Genomic DNA, 18,230 nt, shown 5'->3' with positions numbered 1-18,230 from the left:
GCTCATCTGTGTTTATGTTTGTCATTAAACATATCATAAAAATGACATCAAATCTCCTTTGATTTTTTGAAAGAGCTCTAAACATATATACACATGCGTGCACACATGCACAAAGAAGTGGGAACTTTGATTACAGTCTTTTACTGACAAATGTCTTTTGAGTTAATGATTGAATCAAAGACTATCTTTACCACCAAGTACCTATTGAACTTTTGAGAAGGATTATTTGTTGTTTATTAAGTATTCATTTGATGGAGCAACTGCAATGCAAAGCGCTCTTGAAACAGACAAAGACACCTTGTGGTATCTTGGGAGATGGTGGGTGGAAGGAGTTTCTCTACTGCAAGTTAATTACCCTCACTTAGTAAAGAAGGCTTTAAGGCACAGAAGGCATGGCATTAATTGGGTTTAGAAGGCTTTGACTTGGCTTAAGACTTTTTTTGTTGGTAACGCTTAGACCTGAAATCTCTCAACTTAAGATGTCAAGCAATAAATGAAGGCTGAACAAAAATGTAACGTGGGGATTATTCTCACTGTATTCTCTTAAATTATCAATTTAAATTATCAATTTAAGAGAAAGGGCAAGATTCACTTTTACTGAAACTCTCAGAAATCTGTGAGTTATGGTATCTCAGAATTTCATTCTTTATTTCAGCAATTTCCTGTTATTCCTCCTGCTATTGTAGTACCAAGTTTTTTTGTTCTGAAGGTGATGCAGATTTAATGGGTAAAAAAAGATAGCTTTTACCATCTCTCTTCCTCTTCTGGTCCCCTCTGCCCCTCACTCCAAAAATCCCATCAACTGCTACGGCAAGTATTTTGCCTTCATACAATACAGCCTTAGCTTCATGACCTTGGAGTTGCCTGTACAGATCAAAGCACATCTGCCCTCGTGAAGCTTGTATCTGCACTAAAAGATAGCTTTACTGAAGAATCTTTTATTTCACATATCTATACTGAGGTATGTTTATTAAGTGCAAATACTTTTTGGACTAAAATGGCTTTTTAATGAATTTTTTTAAAATTATTTTTAACACACAGCAGTCACCCCTGAAACTCATGGAATCTTTTATTGTTTTAACGTGTTCCTCAAAGGAGAGCACTATTGCATCTCTGTTCCTTGCCTGACAGTATCTCAAAGAACCTTTTCCTGGTTTAGGTGACCTTGCAGTTCAGTAAGCCTCCAACTTTGAATCTAGTGCTGTCTTTTTATATTTATTTACTTCTCTTTTTATCTCCTCATGAATTTTTCTGGAGGTGGTTAGCAGCAGTTTTTCTCTTGGCTATGCTCAGTTCCTAGCAGGAAGAATTCTGCACCGCAGACAAAGTCACAGTTCCCTCTGCAGTTATCAGGCTTCCTTTTACAAGGTGGGAGGATCCAGTTAAAACTATTATTTTTATAACTGATCATACCATAGCTGATCAACGTGATGAACTTTTTTAAGGAGCTGTGGCTGTGATTTTTGATTCTCCGGTAGGTCTTACTCATAGCAATAATAAGCTCTAGACCTCATGAGGTTGTTGAACGGAGAACACTATAGCTGGTGAAATTCACTGTTGGTAAATGCAAAATAATACATATTGGGATGAAATATTTGAACTTTTTATGAATACTTCTTGATTGTTGTTTATTCATTAGTAGTTTAGGGAAGAAGACCCAGGGCTGATTGTGGATAATTCAAAGAAAACTTTGAAGTTAGCCCTGTTTTGAGCTGAGAGTTGGACTGGATGACCTCCAAAGGTCCTTCTAGCCTATACCATCTCATGATTCCAAAAACAAAGCAGAAATTTCGTTCATCCAGTAATATTTTACAAGAATATGAACTTCAGTAGAAGAATAAAAAGGAAATACTTGTCTGTGCAGTGTGTATATTATGTATGCTAAAATGTATTTGTAACACTTAAGAGAGTGAGTGGTAAGAGAGTGTTATAATGAGGTACTAAAAACTGCTGCACAGATCTTACTCTGGAAGCCTTGCTTTTGGGTTGTTTCTTGTAACTGAGCTGTGACGCAGTCCAGAATTTGAAGATATCAAAAAGGGATTCAATTTTTATATACAAGGAAACTTGAAAAATTTATATACTTCCCTAATTCATGTCTTAATCCACCATTTAATTACTGAGGATTGTTGGTAAAATTTTATTTTGAAGGCGTATTATTCCTCTTGGACAATTCTGTGTTTGCTTCTCGCAGTCCACGTGTTGCATGTAATTTCTCAAGAAGAATGTACAGTCTCTATTTTTAAGTATTCTCCTATGCAGTCTCCCAATATTTCGCTTCAAAAGCTTCAGTTACAGTGCAATTCTTTGCACAGGCCAATGCAAAATGTTGTTCATTCAAAGGTCTTACAAATTCCAGTTAGCAATAGGATTCTCATCTAATTTGTCATGCTTTTTTCCATGTGTGATGTGACTGAAGTTATTCATTTCCGTGAACTACTTACCTATATATATGCTGTATCCAAATGGGGTATACTGTGCATAAACTTACATAGGCTTAGACTAACAATGATTTATGTATCTATTGAACTCATAGAAAGAATGTAATTTCTTGTTCATCAAGAAGATTTAAAATGTTATTTAAAGAAAAGATTTGAAAGCGATTGAAGTAACCTAGTTTTAATTACATGTTTAACTTACGTCTTATCTAATAGCTGTGTGGCAGACTGGAAATGATCAAAGTGTCTAAAAGTGAAGTGCATAACATGAAGACACGTCTATATAAAAGCCATTGACAGTTTCCTCAGGACCGGCAACTAGAAGGAAAAAAAAAAATCGCAAATTAGCATGCACCAGAGCTTCAAACAATCTAGGAATCTTAGAAGGAAGTTTCCAGAACTGTAACAAGTTGGGCATGTGACACCCACTTTATAAAATGTTCATCCAAGAAGTTTCAACTGTCAAAAATTGTATGGCTGTGAGATGCATTTCCTCTGATAGTTAGTGCCCAGTTACCTACCTGTGAAATGTTAGAGGATGATGAGAGGCTGAGTTCATTAGTACGGTTCGGCAGGTGGAATGAGCACTGGAGACTGGTGGGTACAGAACAGGATCCTTTCCTGTCTTAGCACTTTCGCTTTTTTAACAGAATTGACACTCATTAATTCCATGAAATCCACTGCTTTACTTGGTTTTGTTTTAACCATAGTTATAGCTGGCATTTCACAGAGCTTAGCTTTCTGGGCTCAGCTTTTTTCTCCATCTAAACATGCGCAACATGGTCAACAGTGAATATCAGCCTGTAGATTTTCATCCCTGTTCAATAATCCTGAACTGCACTGTTCAATCTTACATTTAAAATCAGCTTGCATTTCTCAGCTGGAAACTTACATCAATCCACATGTTAAAGGACGTGACGTTCAATGTGATGTCCCATGGGGAGGACTGTTACGTACAGCAGTAGCATTAACCAGGATTAGCTGATGAAAACATGCAAATTCAAAGTGAAACATTGACTTTTTGCTGGCATCCATTTTTAGAGTTAGAATGAAGTGCTATATAGATATTCATCAGTTGTCTTCCACTTTTCCAGAGTTTTACATCTAGCAAAGTTTCATCAGCTCCATTTTTCCAACCATGGTAACTTCTCGATCTGCTTCATTTAATGTTTGCATTCAGTATTTTGTAATGTGCACCCCTGCCCTGTGCAGCCTATTCCAGCTGGCTCATGTCACACCTTTTACAGCTATGACTCACTGTGTAAGGGAGTCTGTGAAACAGGTATAAAGAGAAGGCAAATTTGTATTTCTTCTGGAAAAAAAAAAATGAACAATGCAGGCACTTCTCAGTGATAAGTGCCTAGTTTTTATTTACCTTAGCTGCTGATAACCCTCTGTACCCCATCAGCCTGTAGAAAGCTCTTATTCCTTATTTCAGTGGTATGCATCCATAGTCTGTAAAAACAAGAAGTCCTCTAATGTTGAAGGATGATCACTCTCGATATATGAACATTCTTCTACATCTCTGTCTGGGATGCCTGCTGACTGGATCCAGTCTGTGGGAAGTTTTCACCTCACACACCACCTCTTCTTCAGGAGTAGTAGAAGTGCTGTGCAGCCATGTCAGTCATCCTCTGAGGAGCCGAATTTCTTTTAAACTTGCACAAGGCCAGTATGTAGAGCCCACAAGAAGAAGGTACTCCACCAGTGCAAATTCATCTGAATCTGCATGAAATCAAGCAGTACAGAAGAGAGAGATATTTTGTATGTCATTTATGAATACTAGCCTTTAGTAGTCCTATTTATTCCAGAGCTAAACAAATTCAATAAGAGCAATGAAGCAGTTACTCTTCTATCTAATCTCTTTTAAATACCTTTCAAGTGGCATTAGAGTTTCTCTTATCATTATCTAGGCATCAATCCACACGTTCAGTTGCCCCCTATCCTTCAGTTCATTTCTTGATCTTTTCCCTTCTGGTCATTTATTTGCTTGTCTCGTACCCATCTTGCTCTATCCAAAGAATAGACTTGAAGGCAAAGCATCAGTTGTTAGTAGTCTCTGCTCCTGCATGCACGGATGTTCTGTGCTCCCTGACTCATAATTCAGCTTCTTTCTGTTGGCAAAGAGAGAGAGAAGGAGAGTTGTACGTATTTTTCATATGGAAGTTTTTGAGGCCAGCAGTTTTCAGTGATGATAATTGGTGCAGTTGTTAGTAATCAATAATACATCTTTGGTCTAGACAGCACAGTTAAACTAACCTCCTTCCACTTCTCGTGGCTTCCAGAATATATCTTTAAATGAGAAATTAAATTCTTATAAAACAGGGGCAATATTGTAATGAATATTGTCACAGTAATTTTTTTATATCAGCTATACACAGACTGGCACTAATACTAATACAGTATGTCATTTTAAACATTTACAATGTTTTAAAGATGATAAAAAATACTCCGTGGATGGTGATGCCTACTGATGCTTTCTTGCATGCTAAAGTTTTAATATACGAAGACATACATTTGTCCATCCAGTCAAACAATTGCTCTATGTTTACAGTGAATGGAAAGTAAAACATGTTAGGAAATAGAAAAAAGGATTGTTTCTTCACAAGCAAAAATATTTTTTAAGCATTTCTAGTAAAATTAAATCAGATTTCCATATTTAAAGAGACTAAAGTTAGCTGCAAAAATATTTGTGAAAATTATGATTTTACATTCACATATATATTACAAGTATGACTATTATATAAAAAAAAAAGAGAAGGAAAGGTAGTATGTTTCTTAGTGTTGAGGCTAAGAAGTTGGGCAAAGTTCATCCTTTTGGAGGAGATGGTACAATTTGTATTATTTAACATTGCAATCATTACTATTAACATATAAGAGCACTTAAATACAGTGAAAATACACTCTGACAAGGATTATACAAGGGCACAGTCCAGCAGGCTTGCTGTGGAAAGTAATGGCTCTCTGCTGTGATTTGTGGAGCATAGTTCCCTGACACTAACTTTCTCAGTAATAAGCATTTTTAAAACATGTGAATTATCCCATAGAATTTAGAGTACTGGGGTGTAAAATGCCATACGTAATCCTGCTGTTGCTAGACTTATGCTTTGTTTATGTTACATCCTATGAAAGAATGACAAAAGGGAATATCGTGTTTTGTAGTGACACCTTTCCTATTCAAAAGTCATGAGGTAAGAAGTGCTCTGATAAAGGAGGCTATTATGTACAAAAAAAAACCCAAAAACCGAGCCCACAGAGATGTTGAGGCATTCCTTACTGTTTGTCTCACTGCAGAAGAATGTTCTTGCCATCTTTACTACCTGAGCCTTTGATGGATGAGTGTACCTGAACTATGGTCAGGTCTATGTTACAATGCAAGCAAACTTGAAATGCCTAGAAATAAGTTTCTCTTAAAAAAAAAAGAGAGAGTAGAGAACTGTTTCTGTGTTCATTCTTCTTATGCTTTGCATGCTAGACTGATGGAATTTTACTTATAGCCCATCTCTGTGAGATGCCCTTATTGAGCAGAAGTCATCATTAGTCTCTCAATTTAAGATCCATCACCATTAAAAAGTGGATTGGCTGCCTCATTATCCCTAAGAAATCAAGCCAACATTCTTTATCAAGCTCTAAGTTGTAATTTCATCTTTCCCCCTTGGCCAATTAATTTCTTATTTTTAATTTATATATTATTTTGAAATTTCCTGATTGCACACCATCAATTCAAGCATTAAACTTGGCAGATGAGTTCTAACTCTCATTCTTCAAAGCCACAGAGCTTTTGTGGAGGTATGTACTCCTTGCTCCTGTTACGGTTCTTCCATTAAACCCGAGATGGGAAAATTTTGTTCTAAAGCAGAACTCACTGTTGTTAGTTCTGTAATTACTCTAGAGAAACAAAACAGTTTCAGGCAACTTGCCTGCTGCAGCCTCTGTTGTCTTGCCTTGTCTTTTCTTTTTTCAAAATGGTCTTTCAAGTCCTGCTCCTGTATTCAACTTTTGCCTCACCTGATTATTTGTAAAAATAGTACTTTTCCAGGTGTTAACCTCTTAGCTTTTATCACTCAACTATCTGAGTTTTCTAACACATTTCTTTTCATTAGGTCTTCTTCATTTGCTGAGCTGGAAAGGATTCTCCTTTTTTTCTGATAGAATAGGAAAGAATGTAAGTGTTTATCTTCCTGATGAAAGGGAAAACTGAGATAGACACATTGTGGGTACTTTTCCTCTTTGTGGTTCTTTTTGATGAACAAATGCATTCGTTTGGAGTTTTTATTTTTATGACCAGAAGACACTTGTAATTTTTTCCCCCTTGTTTTGTTGACTAACCATTCTTGACTGATTATTATTGTATTTCTTCGACTTTTTCAGAAAGACAGGGTGTTGTATCTTCAACAATGATAACAAGATAGCTCCTCAGCCAAGCATCTTTCAGCTGTCTTAGTTAAGTAGGCATTAACAGAAACAATTTTTCACAATTTTATCTAAAAATCCCATGTCGTCCTAAAAGAACCTGGAGAAAATGCTTCAGCTCAGCAAATTACCAGTTGCATAGCAGGAGTGACAGAGAATGAAGAAAAGCAAGGGTCTGAGCAGTCTGAGAGGGAATTTACAGGGGCTCGCTGGGGGTGGGCAGTGGCTGCTACTGAGTTGAGGTACATTCAGTATGAAATCCCTGAAAGCAGAGGGAGGGCATGTTGCTGCCTTTTGAGCAGAGTGCATAAAAGTGTGGTTAAAGATATTTGGTGAAGGTGTGGGCTGGCATGCAGGAGATCTGCTTGGTTTTTGCCACTGTTGAAACCATCCTGACCGCCCAAGAGCAAATTGCTGGATCTTCTTATGCCACCAGGCTCATATACCAAATAAAAATAAGAATTATTTTCTTGCATTTTTTTTTCTCTCTGGCACAATTTTAAATGCTCCAGAATGCATAGGACATAATTACAATGGCCTAGGATGTTTGTTACTGAATCTAGCATAATAAACTTGGCAGTTTTGTCTGGGACCTATAGATCCTACTGCAATACAAGCCATTGTCATCGCACAGAAATATTTCTCTTCCTATTATTTTCTCCAAGCACCTGATCTCCACATTTTAAATAAATATTTGGTAGAGTATTCTAGTGATGGTTTTGTTCCAAGTTGTTGTTAGTTAGCGTACTTACATTGTGCCAGGAGCTGTAGAAAGAACAGAGTACAACAAAACCTTTCCTCTAAAGTTTGTATCCTTCAGACTTAAAGGTACCATCTACAATTATTGTCATTAAAATATATTGTATAAAATGAAATAAAATAAAATTTAAAAAAAAGCAACACCAAAAAAAACGACAAACCTTAAGCTATAGTATTTACTCATCCCTTTTCTGAATAGATTCTGGATAGCAATCTGTGTAAGCTCACGGCTTCACTCGAGAAAGTCCGATGTCAAGATGATGTGAACAGAACAAACAAAACTACTGAGCTGGCCAACAGGCTGGTCAAGGGACTCGAGGTAAGAAGAGCTTGCCTGAATGTTCTTGCTAGTGTGAGTTTTGAAATATTTGAAATGTTTTGTTGAGCATGAGATTAAACTTAAATTTTTGAGGAAAGTGTGTGGGGAAAAAAGGCTGGGGGGGGTGGTGGGTGCGGGCAGGACAGGGGCAAGATGACCCTTATTAGAAATCATTTAAATGGGGGAAAAAAAAGAAAAAAAGAAAAAAAAAAACACAAATAAACCCATAATAAAATCCTGAGAAGTAAAATGTGCTGCACCACAATTGCATTTCCTAAAAATCATGTATTGCTGAGCAACTGATATTGGCATGATTGCTAGAAAGAAGTCTTGATAACTAAGTTACCACATTTATACACAGCTGTGAACACATTGTGACAGGCTGGGCAGCCTCTAGTTAATGAGCAGAAAGACTGAATAATCCTGTAGGTCAGGATGGAGTCACCCTGCATCTGCCCCCGTTTCACTTTAGATTGTAAATAAGTGGAAGGCACCAATCAGATATTTGCTGTTTGCTTTTGTTTTTTTTTTTCCTTTTGCAGAAACTACTAATTTTTAAATAAGAATGAAATGTATTTATGTTAAAATTATATATATTTCAGTGTGGTTATTACCTTTATTTCCTGACAAACATCACTAAAGCTAACACATGCCTATTTAATGGTCAGTAATCATTCAAGTCAGCCACAGCTTTGCTGTGCAGTCTCTCCTCAGTCTTTACAGAAATCGTGCTGTCTCAATTCATCATCTAGAATTTTAACCATTCCTTTTTGACAAATAAGTGTAAATAACAGGAAATAAAAAGTACAAAGAATATTTACACTACTACTTGAGTTCCCAAGGCAGTCTGAATAAATATTTTAAGTTGGATTTCATAAAATCCCTGTGACCTTGCTTTCTAAGATCACAGGGTGAATAGCTTTGTTTCTGTAAATCTCTCAGCAGAGGCTGACAATCAAGAAGATTAAATCAGTTTAGAAAAAAAAATAACGTAAGAAACTAATCAAAAATTCTCAGTGTAATTAAAACAGATCCATTTTGATACCCAATTCTGAAATTAATATGCCTAGAAATATAAAATGTGTAAATAATCTTTTCTTTGGTAGAAGAACAGTGAAGTCACTGTTACTATCTGCATATGAAAACTTTTGTTTGCCCCAAGATGCCTGAGACAGTCACTGTTAGCCTGACCCGGCAGACCCCCAAAGCCTTTGGAACCTCTGTGGAAGCCAATGGCCTTTGCCCATAGGTAGTCTCCAAGTCTTGGATTTGAAGATTTCTACATAGTTAAAATAATTTTTTCTCCAACATTTGAGTTTTTGTTAGTGATCTTATTGTGTAAGTTAAGGGGGGAAATATTTAAAAGGATTAAGGGGGGAAATATTTAAAAGGATTAATTGAGAACGTCAAGTCTTTTCCTCTGAGAATAAATTCTTTTTGACTAGAACAGGAGACAGTTAACTTCTGAAAAGCATCAAGACTGATGATTTTGTCTATATAGCATTGACCTGGAAGCTCAACCATTCAGACTAATAAATCAGGCAATTTATATTTAATCATTAACTAACTCCCGAGCTGAACAGCTGTTCAAAATTAGAAATGGGTCACCCCGGCCAGGATGACATTACAGGCAATCTATAATGCATTAGAATAAAATTATAGTGATTTTTAACTGTCTGGAAATTTATTACACTGCATGTTCCAACTCTTAAACCCTTGTTAGCCAATGTCACTAGTGATTTATGGTGCTTGGGTGGTATGGTAAAATTACTGAAGATTTAAATAGACAATCATTCTATGTTTAGTAAATCTTCAAATTTCAAAGCTATTTTGGAGAATGAGGTGGGTGCTTTTTATTGTTTATGACTTACCAGTCAGTGACAACAAGAGAGAATGGATAAATCAAAAAAGCCCGCTTGTAAATTAATGGATTTATTGTCTTGTTGCCTTCAGTTAATGGTTTAAAGAAGAATCCAATGACTTCTGTAGGAAAAAATGGATGTCTAAAATACTTCAAAAAAAAAAAAAACCCAAACCCCTGCTACATTACAAAGATTGCTGTTAGAGCTTTCAACAGGAATAGTCCTTTACTTGTCATTTGTTGGGCATGTCTTATGAATGTGACCAGGGTTTAGGAGGCCTTCACACACTGAGTTCCTGCATTTACACTGTGAAACATTTAAATGCTAACTCTTTTAACCGCAGTACTTTGATTAAAGATACTTCCATTTTCTTAGTGGATATTTTATATTCCTATTTTATAACAAAAGAGTTTGAGTCTTCTGTTATCGTAGAATTCTGTGTCTGTCTTTGCAGGATAGGATGTTTAACCATTTCAGTAAATATTTCTGATTTTTCTGAAAAATATAGATGAAAAATACTTAATGAATATCAAATTTAACAATTATTTTGTTACTTTGTTTTTGCCCACATAGAAATTTATTTTTAAAATGAGAGTGATATTGTTATTTGAGATTGATTTTATACATTTTTAAGGCTTTCAAGGATGACCATATCTAAGAGTATTCTTTTAAGCTCTCCGCCAGCTAGCACCAGCAAAAGGCAAGCATTTTACATTAAATTGTTTGAAGTATGGAGGATACTTTCTATTCAGTGGTTTTCATTGATTTTGATTGCATCATGTAAAGGACCAGAAAAATATTTTTTGATTACTGTCATTGCTCTGAAAAAATAATGTCTGTATGGACAGTGGGTAAAGGATAGTCCTTATAAGTTGTTCAGCAGTGTGCTTTCCTTCTTTCATGCTTGCCCTTTCTTTGCTTCAGATCCTCTGCTCACTGGAGAATGAGTTCCTGAGGTTTCCCTGATGCAAGTGAACAAACTGTGAAACAAGTTTTTTTTTATCCTGAGTATTTCAAACAGTACAAACAAGGAAGAAAGGTTATGGCAGTCTATTCCAATTTTACATCTAGATTTTCATCAGTTTGAAGATGACTCTAATGGATGATCAATTTTTACCTTCCTTTCTATGCTGAAACTATTTTAGCATACATTCATGCATACATTCCTTTGCTGAGAATTGTATACTCAGAACAATCAAAGTATAATGTGCCAAATACTGCTAGTTTGGTTTTTATACCATGTCATAAATTCTGATTGAAAAGGAGATGATGATTTGATCCACATTAACTTTCTTTAAAGAAGATACTTTCATTTCTCTGAAATACTTTAGCCACCATTTCAACGTTTTAAATAGACAGAGGTCTGTCTTTACAATGTAACTGGAATAAAATAACAGCTTACCATATAGCTACTAATAAGATACCATCAATATCTGAGACCGTTCCTGACTATTCATCCAAAATATCCCAAGGTAAGCGTGGTTAAGATGAACTCTGCAAAGTGCACAAGGGATTCCAGAAATCGGGGCTCTCTGTGGGGAAAAAAAATATGAAGAAAACAATTTCTAGAGTTAAATTTTGACAGAATCATTGAAGCTGTAAGGAACCTTCTGAGATCATCTAGTCCACGCCTCTGCTCAAACTGGATTGGTTAGACCAGATTGCCCAGGACCATGTCCAGTCAGGTTTTGAATATCTCCCAGGATGGAAACTCCACAGCCTCTCTGGGCAACCTGTGTGTTTGACCAGCCTCGTCTTTCCTCCTGTCGAAATGCCAGATCATTACAGCTCTTAACTCAGTAAAACTTCTGTAGCTAGTAGGTAAAACAAACCAGACAAATAAGAATAAAAAAAAAACCTGCAACTCTTCTGCCTCGCCCCTTCCCTTGGAAAAAAGTATGACAAAAAAGTAGAAGTCACATCTTTGTTGAGGTTGAAACAGCTTTTTCTCCTTTCTTCATTTTTTTGTCTTTTAATATTCTTCTTTCCTTGCATTTTCTGAATCTTGCTGGAAATGATTACACTTTGCACAAGGCACTGCTGCCATACTGTACTGTATGCCAGATGCTGCCAGTATTGCTGTGTGTCTGCCATACTGTATCTGGTCTAGGCAAAAGCACCATTACTGAAAAAAGTCAGAAAAGGCAAGGACATAGAATACTTGGTGAAGAGCTCCATCCTATTTTTTCAGATTCAAAGGCTTCAAATCACCACCAGAAATTATGTGTTGTTTCAGCCTTGCAGTCTTAGGAAGTGTATCTCTTGCTAACACAGTACCTTCCCTGTCATGCTTTTGCATGCTTCTGGTTTTTAATGTGGAGATTAAACCTTCTGCCACTTCCAAGTTGTTTGGAAGACGACATTTTAAGTTTGCTTTGCAGTCTGAAAACATGTGTTGGAGCCAGTCTGGTGAAAACCTCAAATCATGAAAGAAAACTTTATATAGTGACGTCTTATTAACAGCAGCATTTGTGTCTTACTTTGGACCCTTCACAAAACAGTATCAGCAGGAACTGATGGACCATTTCTCGATTCCTTTTCTGAAGTCACAAAAGGTAAAATTTGCTGTACAAAATGGAAGTCTTCAGTCAAGACTCTGGTTTGTTAAAGTTGCTGTCTTTCAAAAATTTGAAGTACAGATCTGTATTTAAAAGTGGCTATAAAATAGTCTTTGCAGGTATTTTTTTTCCAGAGTGTGTGTGTGTGTGTATATATATGTGTGTGTGTGCATATGTGTGTGTATATATGTATCCACACACACATATACTTTCCTCAGATTGCAGGTACATTTTGAGGGGAATGGGAGAGAGAGGTTGAGTTCTTTTTGACAAAAGAAAATCCCTTCCCTTTCCAATTCTCCGTGCCAAATTCTGTCCTTTGTGACACCTGTGTAACAGCAAATGCTGTAAATAGTGATACAGCTGTATAGAGAGACCTATTCTGTTTAACTTTTCAACTCCAGGAAGAGCATGTAGTTATGATAATCCCCATTTCTCTGTACAAGGAGTAAATCGTGATAGTACTCAATAAATGTATAGACGCTCTAACACTTAGAGTTGTCTCTGCAAAGCTTTCTCCATCCTTCCTTGTGAAGCTTTGGACCGTTCCTTTCTTCCTTACTGCTGCAAATGCTTCTCACCTCTTCCTACTTGTTTCCTATTTCTCATGTGCCACAAATCATAGCATTATATCACGATCAATGTAGTTTATTCTCTGAAATATGTGATGTGTGGAACTCTTACCCCATTTTAAATCACAAAGCTAAGTCACAGCAGGCAAGCTGAGTTGCCTTGAAGACACTCTGGAAATACAGTTAAAGCCAAATCCAAGCTTCCCAAGGTCAGCACTCAGAACCGCAGGGGCATCTTTTTGTAGATGTTTGCTTTGTGCCAGAGTTTAACAGTCGCTAATTTGTGTGGAGCTTTGTTTTGCCTGGAACATCTCCCTGACCTTTTCCACCAAAAATTTGTCTGCGGATAAAGTTCCTTCTCAAAAACCTCCTTCTAACTTGCAGCCTAATGCTGATAGGTAGAACAAATTACCCCTGTGTATTCATTTTCAGTAGTGGGACTCTTGAAATAAATGTCATTCTTAACTCTTTTAAGAATCCTCTGAAATGGATTTAACATTTTTATAAATAAAAATAATCCACACTGTAACTTCTTACTTTTTAAGATGCTTTCACTGAACAGCAGTGAGATAAAATACCTAATTTCAGTTCTGATTATTTCCCTGCAAGTGGGGAAGAGTGAAAAAGAGGATAGAAATGCATTTAGGAAGTGATGTTAAAAACAGATGTTTATTAATAGTCCTCTTTAGAAGGAACCACAACTAGTTCTATACCATGAAGTATCAGGTTTGTGCAGATATGGAGACAATAGACCTATCTATATATTAAAATATTTTTCTTGTGTTGTGTGAAAATTTGTATTAGAAACCCTGATAATACGCCAGTGCTAGTGTTTTCCACAAGGAAGTATTTCAGCTCATGGAAATGACTGTATTGCTTGCCCTACAGTCCAGAGATAAAACAAATCATATTTTCAGTCTTCTGGTATATTTAGATAAATATGTTACACACGGGAGATAAATACATTGCATGCTTGCAGAGGGGAATGTACGCCTGTTGGTCTTTTTGTGCTTGTATTTTCAGAAAGTTCATCAAAAGTTAGGTTTATTTTGGGCTCTGTGATTAGAATCAGGGGTTAGACAATTTTAAGGCGGTATGTATTTTGTAATAATATGGTAACTATGACATTGTACCACAGAAACTGCACTAGAGGTATGGTGCCGTTCTAAGTAATACCGATAATTGTGCAAATTTGGCTCAACTTAAATATACGTAATGATTTTCTTTATAAATAACCACCAGATTTACATGCTTTTTTATTTCAGTGGGCACTTTTAAAAGAATCTCCAGTCGATAAGCCAGCACTAAGGACTATGCATGTCTAGAGAGGAGGAAAATTTTGATGGAGGTTTTTAAAACACTTCTGAATGGGGTAGAAGATAGTTCAGGCTAAATACTGATGATGCTGTGCTTTCTTTTAATTTATGGGTTTAGAATTCAATCCAGAAATCACTAATAAGGAAGCCTGGGATAACATCATGCAGGAATTGGTGGGAGTTTGCCCTTTGCTTCAGTAAGAAAAAAATTAATTCCAGGCAAACAGCATAGATCTTTTATGCTTCCACTAGCACTTTTTTGTTACAAATAACTTAGTTATTTACTTTCTCTTACTCTGTTTTGTTGCATAAGGCATTTCCCATCCCACCCATACCCATTTGGTAAGCGCTGATTTCAGATGTGCCATTTCTTTTTGTTTTCATCTCCTTGTAAATGCCTGTGACAAGATAGTATCCAGCAAGCGTGGCTGTCTGACAGCTGCTCTAGCGTACGTGGAGATTGCAGCTTCCTTCTTAGCGAACAGGCACTCACACAAGAGCATTGCCACAGCTGGTGCCACGCAGGGAGCTTCAAGGCTGCCTCTGCCCCTGGAGATGGTCCTGTTTGCTGGCTCTTGACCTTGTTAGCATATAGCTGAACTATATTAATAAGATACCATGGGAATCCTCTTTTTGTCATTTTTGTGTAGATAAATACTGATTTATGTTCCAGAAATGCCTGCCTAAGAGCATACATGAGCATTGAATTTGCAACATCAGAATCCATACACACTGAAATTTATAATATATGGTGCTTTTTTAACTTTATTGAACTATAAATATATTTTATGAAGTAAATGTCTTAAATGAAAACAGTTTTTTTTTTTAAATCTGTGATAAATATAATAAGCTGCTTCTCATCACATTTCCTAGTACAGTCTTTTGCATCTGAGACTCCACAGGGATCCTCCTTACTTTTCTGCCTAGAAAGCCTTAATTTGTATCAGCCCAGTTATCTTGTGCATTGCACTGAGTCATGTCTTGCTGCTTGGTAACCTTGCTGGATGATTATATTCCACTCTGATTCAAAGGTTCCTATTCCTGTGACGGAGGACCTGGACCCGATTGCCACATTGACAGATGATGCTACGATTGTGCCGTGGAGTAACCAGGGACTGCCCAGTGATAGCATGTCAACAGAAAATGCCACTATTCTAACAAACTGTGAGCGCTGGCTTCCGATGATAGATCCCCAGCAACAGGGAATTAAATGGATAAAGAATAAATAGGGAGCTGACCTTAAAGTCATACATCTAAGACAGAAAGGGTATGTGCATGCTGAAGAACTGGCTTTCATGTTTACTGCCCTGAAGTTCCCCTAATTTTTGTAAGGCATTGGTGTTTGTTGGAATGCACTTACATGAAGACTTGAAATATTACCTCACTGCTGCTTATTTATCAATGGCATCTTTTTCCATTTAAAATGATGCTTGAAAGAGGACCTTTTTTATGCTATTTTCAAGTGTTGAGGAGGAAATGAAGTGGAAGTTGAGGTACGCTTCTTGTGACCGGCAAGTCACTTTTTCAATAGGTAAGGTACAAACCCTGATGATATGACACTGCTTATACTGAACAGTTTAGTCAGCAGAACACAGCATGTGCACCTTACAGAGGGAAAGATTCAATCCAGTGTACAGCATTCAAGGTAAAAGCCAATTATCAAGTCTTCTGCTGGTAAACATGTTTTTAATTCTCGTTACTATTACTGAATTATATGTAAGTTGATAGCACTTGCATGTAATTGATCTGTTCATATATTTTCTCATGTTTATTTTGATTTAGGGAGACAACTAGATAAGATTTAACTGCTCTGTTTCAAAGGGCTATCTGAGTTTATTTTACTGAATTTCAGATACAACAAACAATTACACAGTGCAGTAAATGGTCACGGTAATGCCTCATTTTTAAACAAAGTGTTAAATTTCTTTATCTAACCATTTATCTGGTCTGTTCCTCTGAACAAACTCTTTTCCCTCACCTGCCCTGATTTTTTTAATTCTTTTTCCAACCCTCACAAATAATTGCGATTTTCATTTGTACCCTGCAGTGCCCTTCTGCATGAAGCTATATTGTCTGCTTACTTATCCTTCCACGATTATCTACCCTCTTCTCAGTGCCTGTTGAAACAGAGTTCTTCCAAGTCATTCAGAGGCCATGCCTTCAAGAAAGCATTTATGGTGTAGGAGAGGTTGTACCAAAAGCTATAACACAAAAACATATAATTAAAAAAATAGCAAAAGCTAAAAAATATATGTGCCCCCCTCAACTTCTCTATGTCAATTCCAATGGCTTCAATGTGGGGCTACATCCTCATATTTGCTTATAAGAAAAGCCCCACCAATATATTTTTTGTTTACTATGAGGACTAGTAAAAGCATAGATGTAAAGATGTTGAACTTAAAACTGTCGACCTCTTAACCACTGGGAAGTTCTTTGTGAACAGTTTCATGTGGTTTAACCATGCTCTTTTAGAAAAACTTCTCCAAGTCTGTTATATAAAAGAAATCTTTCTATGATCAGCATTTATCTAATATTTGAGGGTTTGTTTTTTTTATTTTTCATGTTAAGTTTTCTGAAGACCATTGAAAGAGCTTTGGCTTGTGGGGAGACAGTACTAATTGAAAACATGGGTGAATCTATTGATCCCGTACTTAATCCCCTGCTTGGAAGACATACAGATAAAAAGGGAAAGTAAGTATACTTGAGTAATCAGAATTTTTCCATGATAACTGGATCTATGTTGCTTTGATTGCCACATTTTGCTTACTACTTCATAACCCTTCATTAAGTTATTTATTTCTTTTTAAAATGCAATGGCTAAAAACTGGTGATGAGTGGATATTAATATGTTAGTATCTGCATGATTAGATAACAAAATTCTCTTCTCAATTTGCAAATTGGACTTGAAATACAATACAGACATGCATATGAGTTTCTCAACCCAAAGTGAAAATCTTTACTTTTTTTACTTCCAAAAAAGGAACAAAATAAGGAGGAGCATATATTATAATTTGGCTCAAAGAAAAGAAAATATTTCATTTCCATGTTAGGCATCTATAGCAAAATGGAAAGCATTGGAAATGACAGACTAGGTTCGGATTTAACAATATAGGGATTTCCAGCTGCAATATCAGCATAAGAAAACCATGCCTCTGCTTTGCAGTGTGATGCCATAACTGTTTGTTGGGCCACCCCATGAAACAAATCAATGAACTGGCTTAAAAAGGGGAAAAAAAAGAAAAAAAGTAAGGCTAATGAGGAAAAGCTGGTATGCTACAACACAGGGCAGAGATGAGCAAGCCAGAGATGGGAGCTCTTTGCATCGGTATTGCTGCCAATGTCCTGTGCATCAAATCAGTCCAGTTGATAGTGTTCACAAATCCATCAAGGCAGACATAGCGGTGGTGTTGCTCTCTCTTCAGTTTTACCCAGAAACCTAGTCTGCTAGCACCAAAACTCACATGCCCCATTTCTCGAATAGCTGAGTACAGGGACTGTTCTGACCTCTCCCTCCCAATGGAAGGACTACAGCTCTGACAGCTGTGTGAGCTCCACCCAAGAGTCTGTAGCTGGGCATTCAAGTGGGAGATTCAAATTCAAATCAGGTAATGTGAGGCTGAGTTAACGTGTCTTCCCTGGTCTGACACTGCTGTGGCAGGAGTGGTAGATGGTACAAAGGACGGAAACCTCATGTTCTGACCTTTTGTGGGGGATGTCTGTGAATCTCATCTTTCATTCCCATGCCTCCTTTTTCCCTAGATTTTGAAAAATTGTTGTCAAATTTAGAAAATATCATCAAAAATATTTCCTAATATCTAATTAAGATACCTTTAGATACACATTTTCAGGATGATAATAGGAAAAGTAAAGGAGCTTGTAGTCAAGTCCTTGGTGCAAGGGAATTTCAGTCTGTAATGTCTTCCATCACTTTTCATGAAAATTTCCAGCGTTCCTGTTGAGTCTTCAAGGCAACTGTTACCTAAAGAATAATGT

General features: G+C 36.7%; 1 protein-coding gene across 1 annotated transcript in view; it reads left to right on the top strand.

Moving 5' to 3' along the window:
• The window catches only part of DNAH11 (dynein axonemal heavy chain 11), a 163,190-nt gene that overhangs the window by 111,796 nt on the left and 33,164 nt on the right, over positions 1-18,230 (top strand). The window contains 4 exon segments of the mRNA XM_087750792.1: positions 7,810-7,929; positions 12,173-12,346; positions 15,269-15,504; positions 16,806-16,928. Of these exon segments, the coding sequence (XP_087606918.1) occupies positions 7,810-7,929; positions 12,173-12,346; positions 15,269-15,504; positions 16,806-16,928 (653 nt within the window).

This window comes from Nipponia nippon, unplaced genomic scaffold, assembly GCF_047370975.1.
Source record: "Nipponia nippon isolate SJK-2023a ecotype South Korea unplaced genomic scaffold, ASM4737097v1 scaffold_1, whole genome shotgun sequence".
NCBI classification, from domain to species: Eukaryota; Metazoa; Chordata; class Aves; order Pelecaniformes; family Threskiornithidae; genus Nipponia; species Nipponia nippon.
This window is presented reverse-complemented; position numbering and strand designations above follow the sequence as displayed.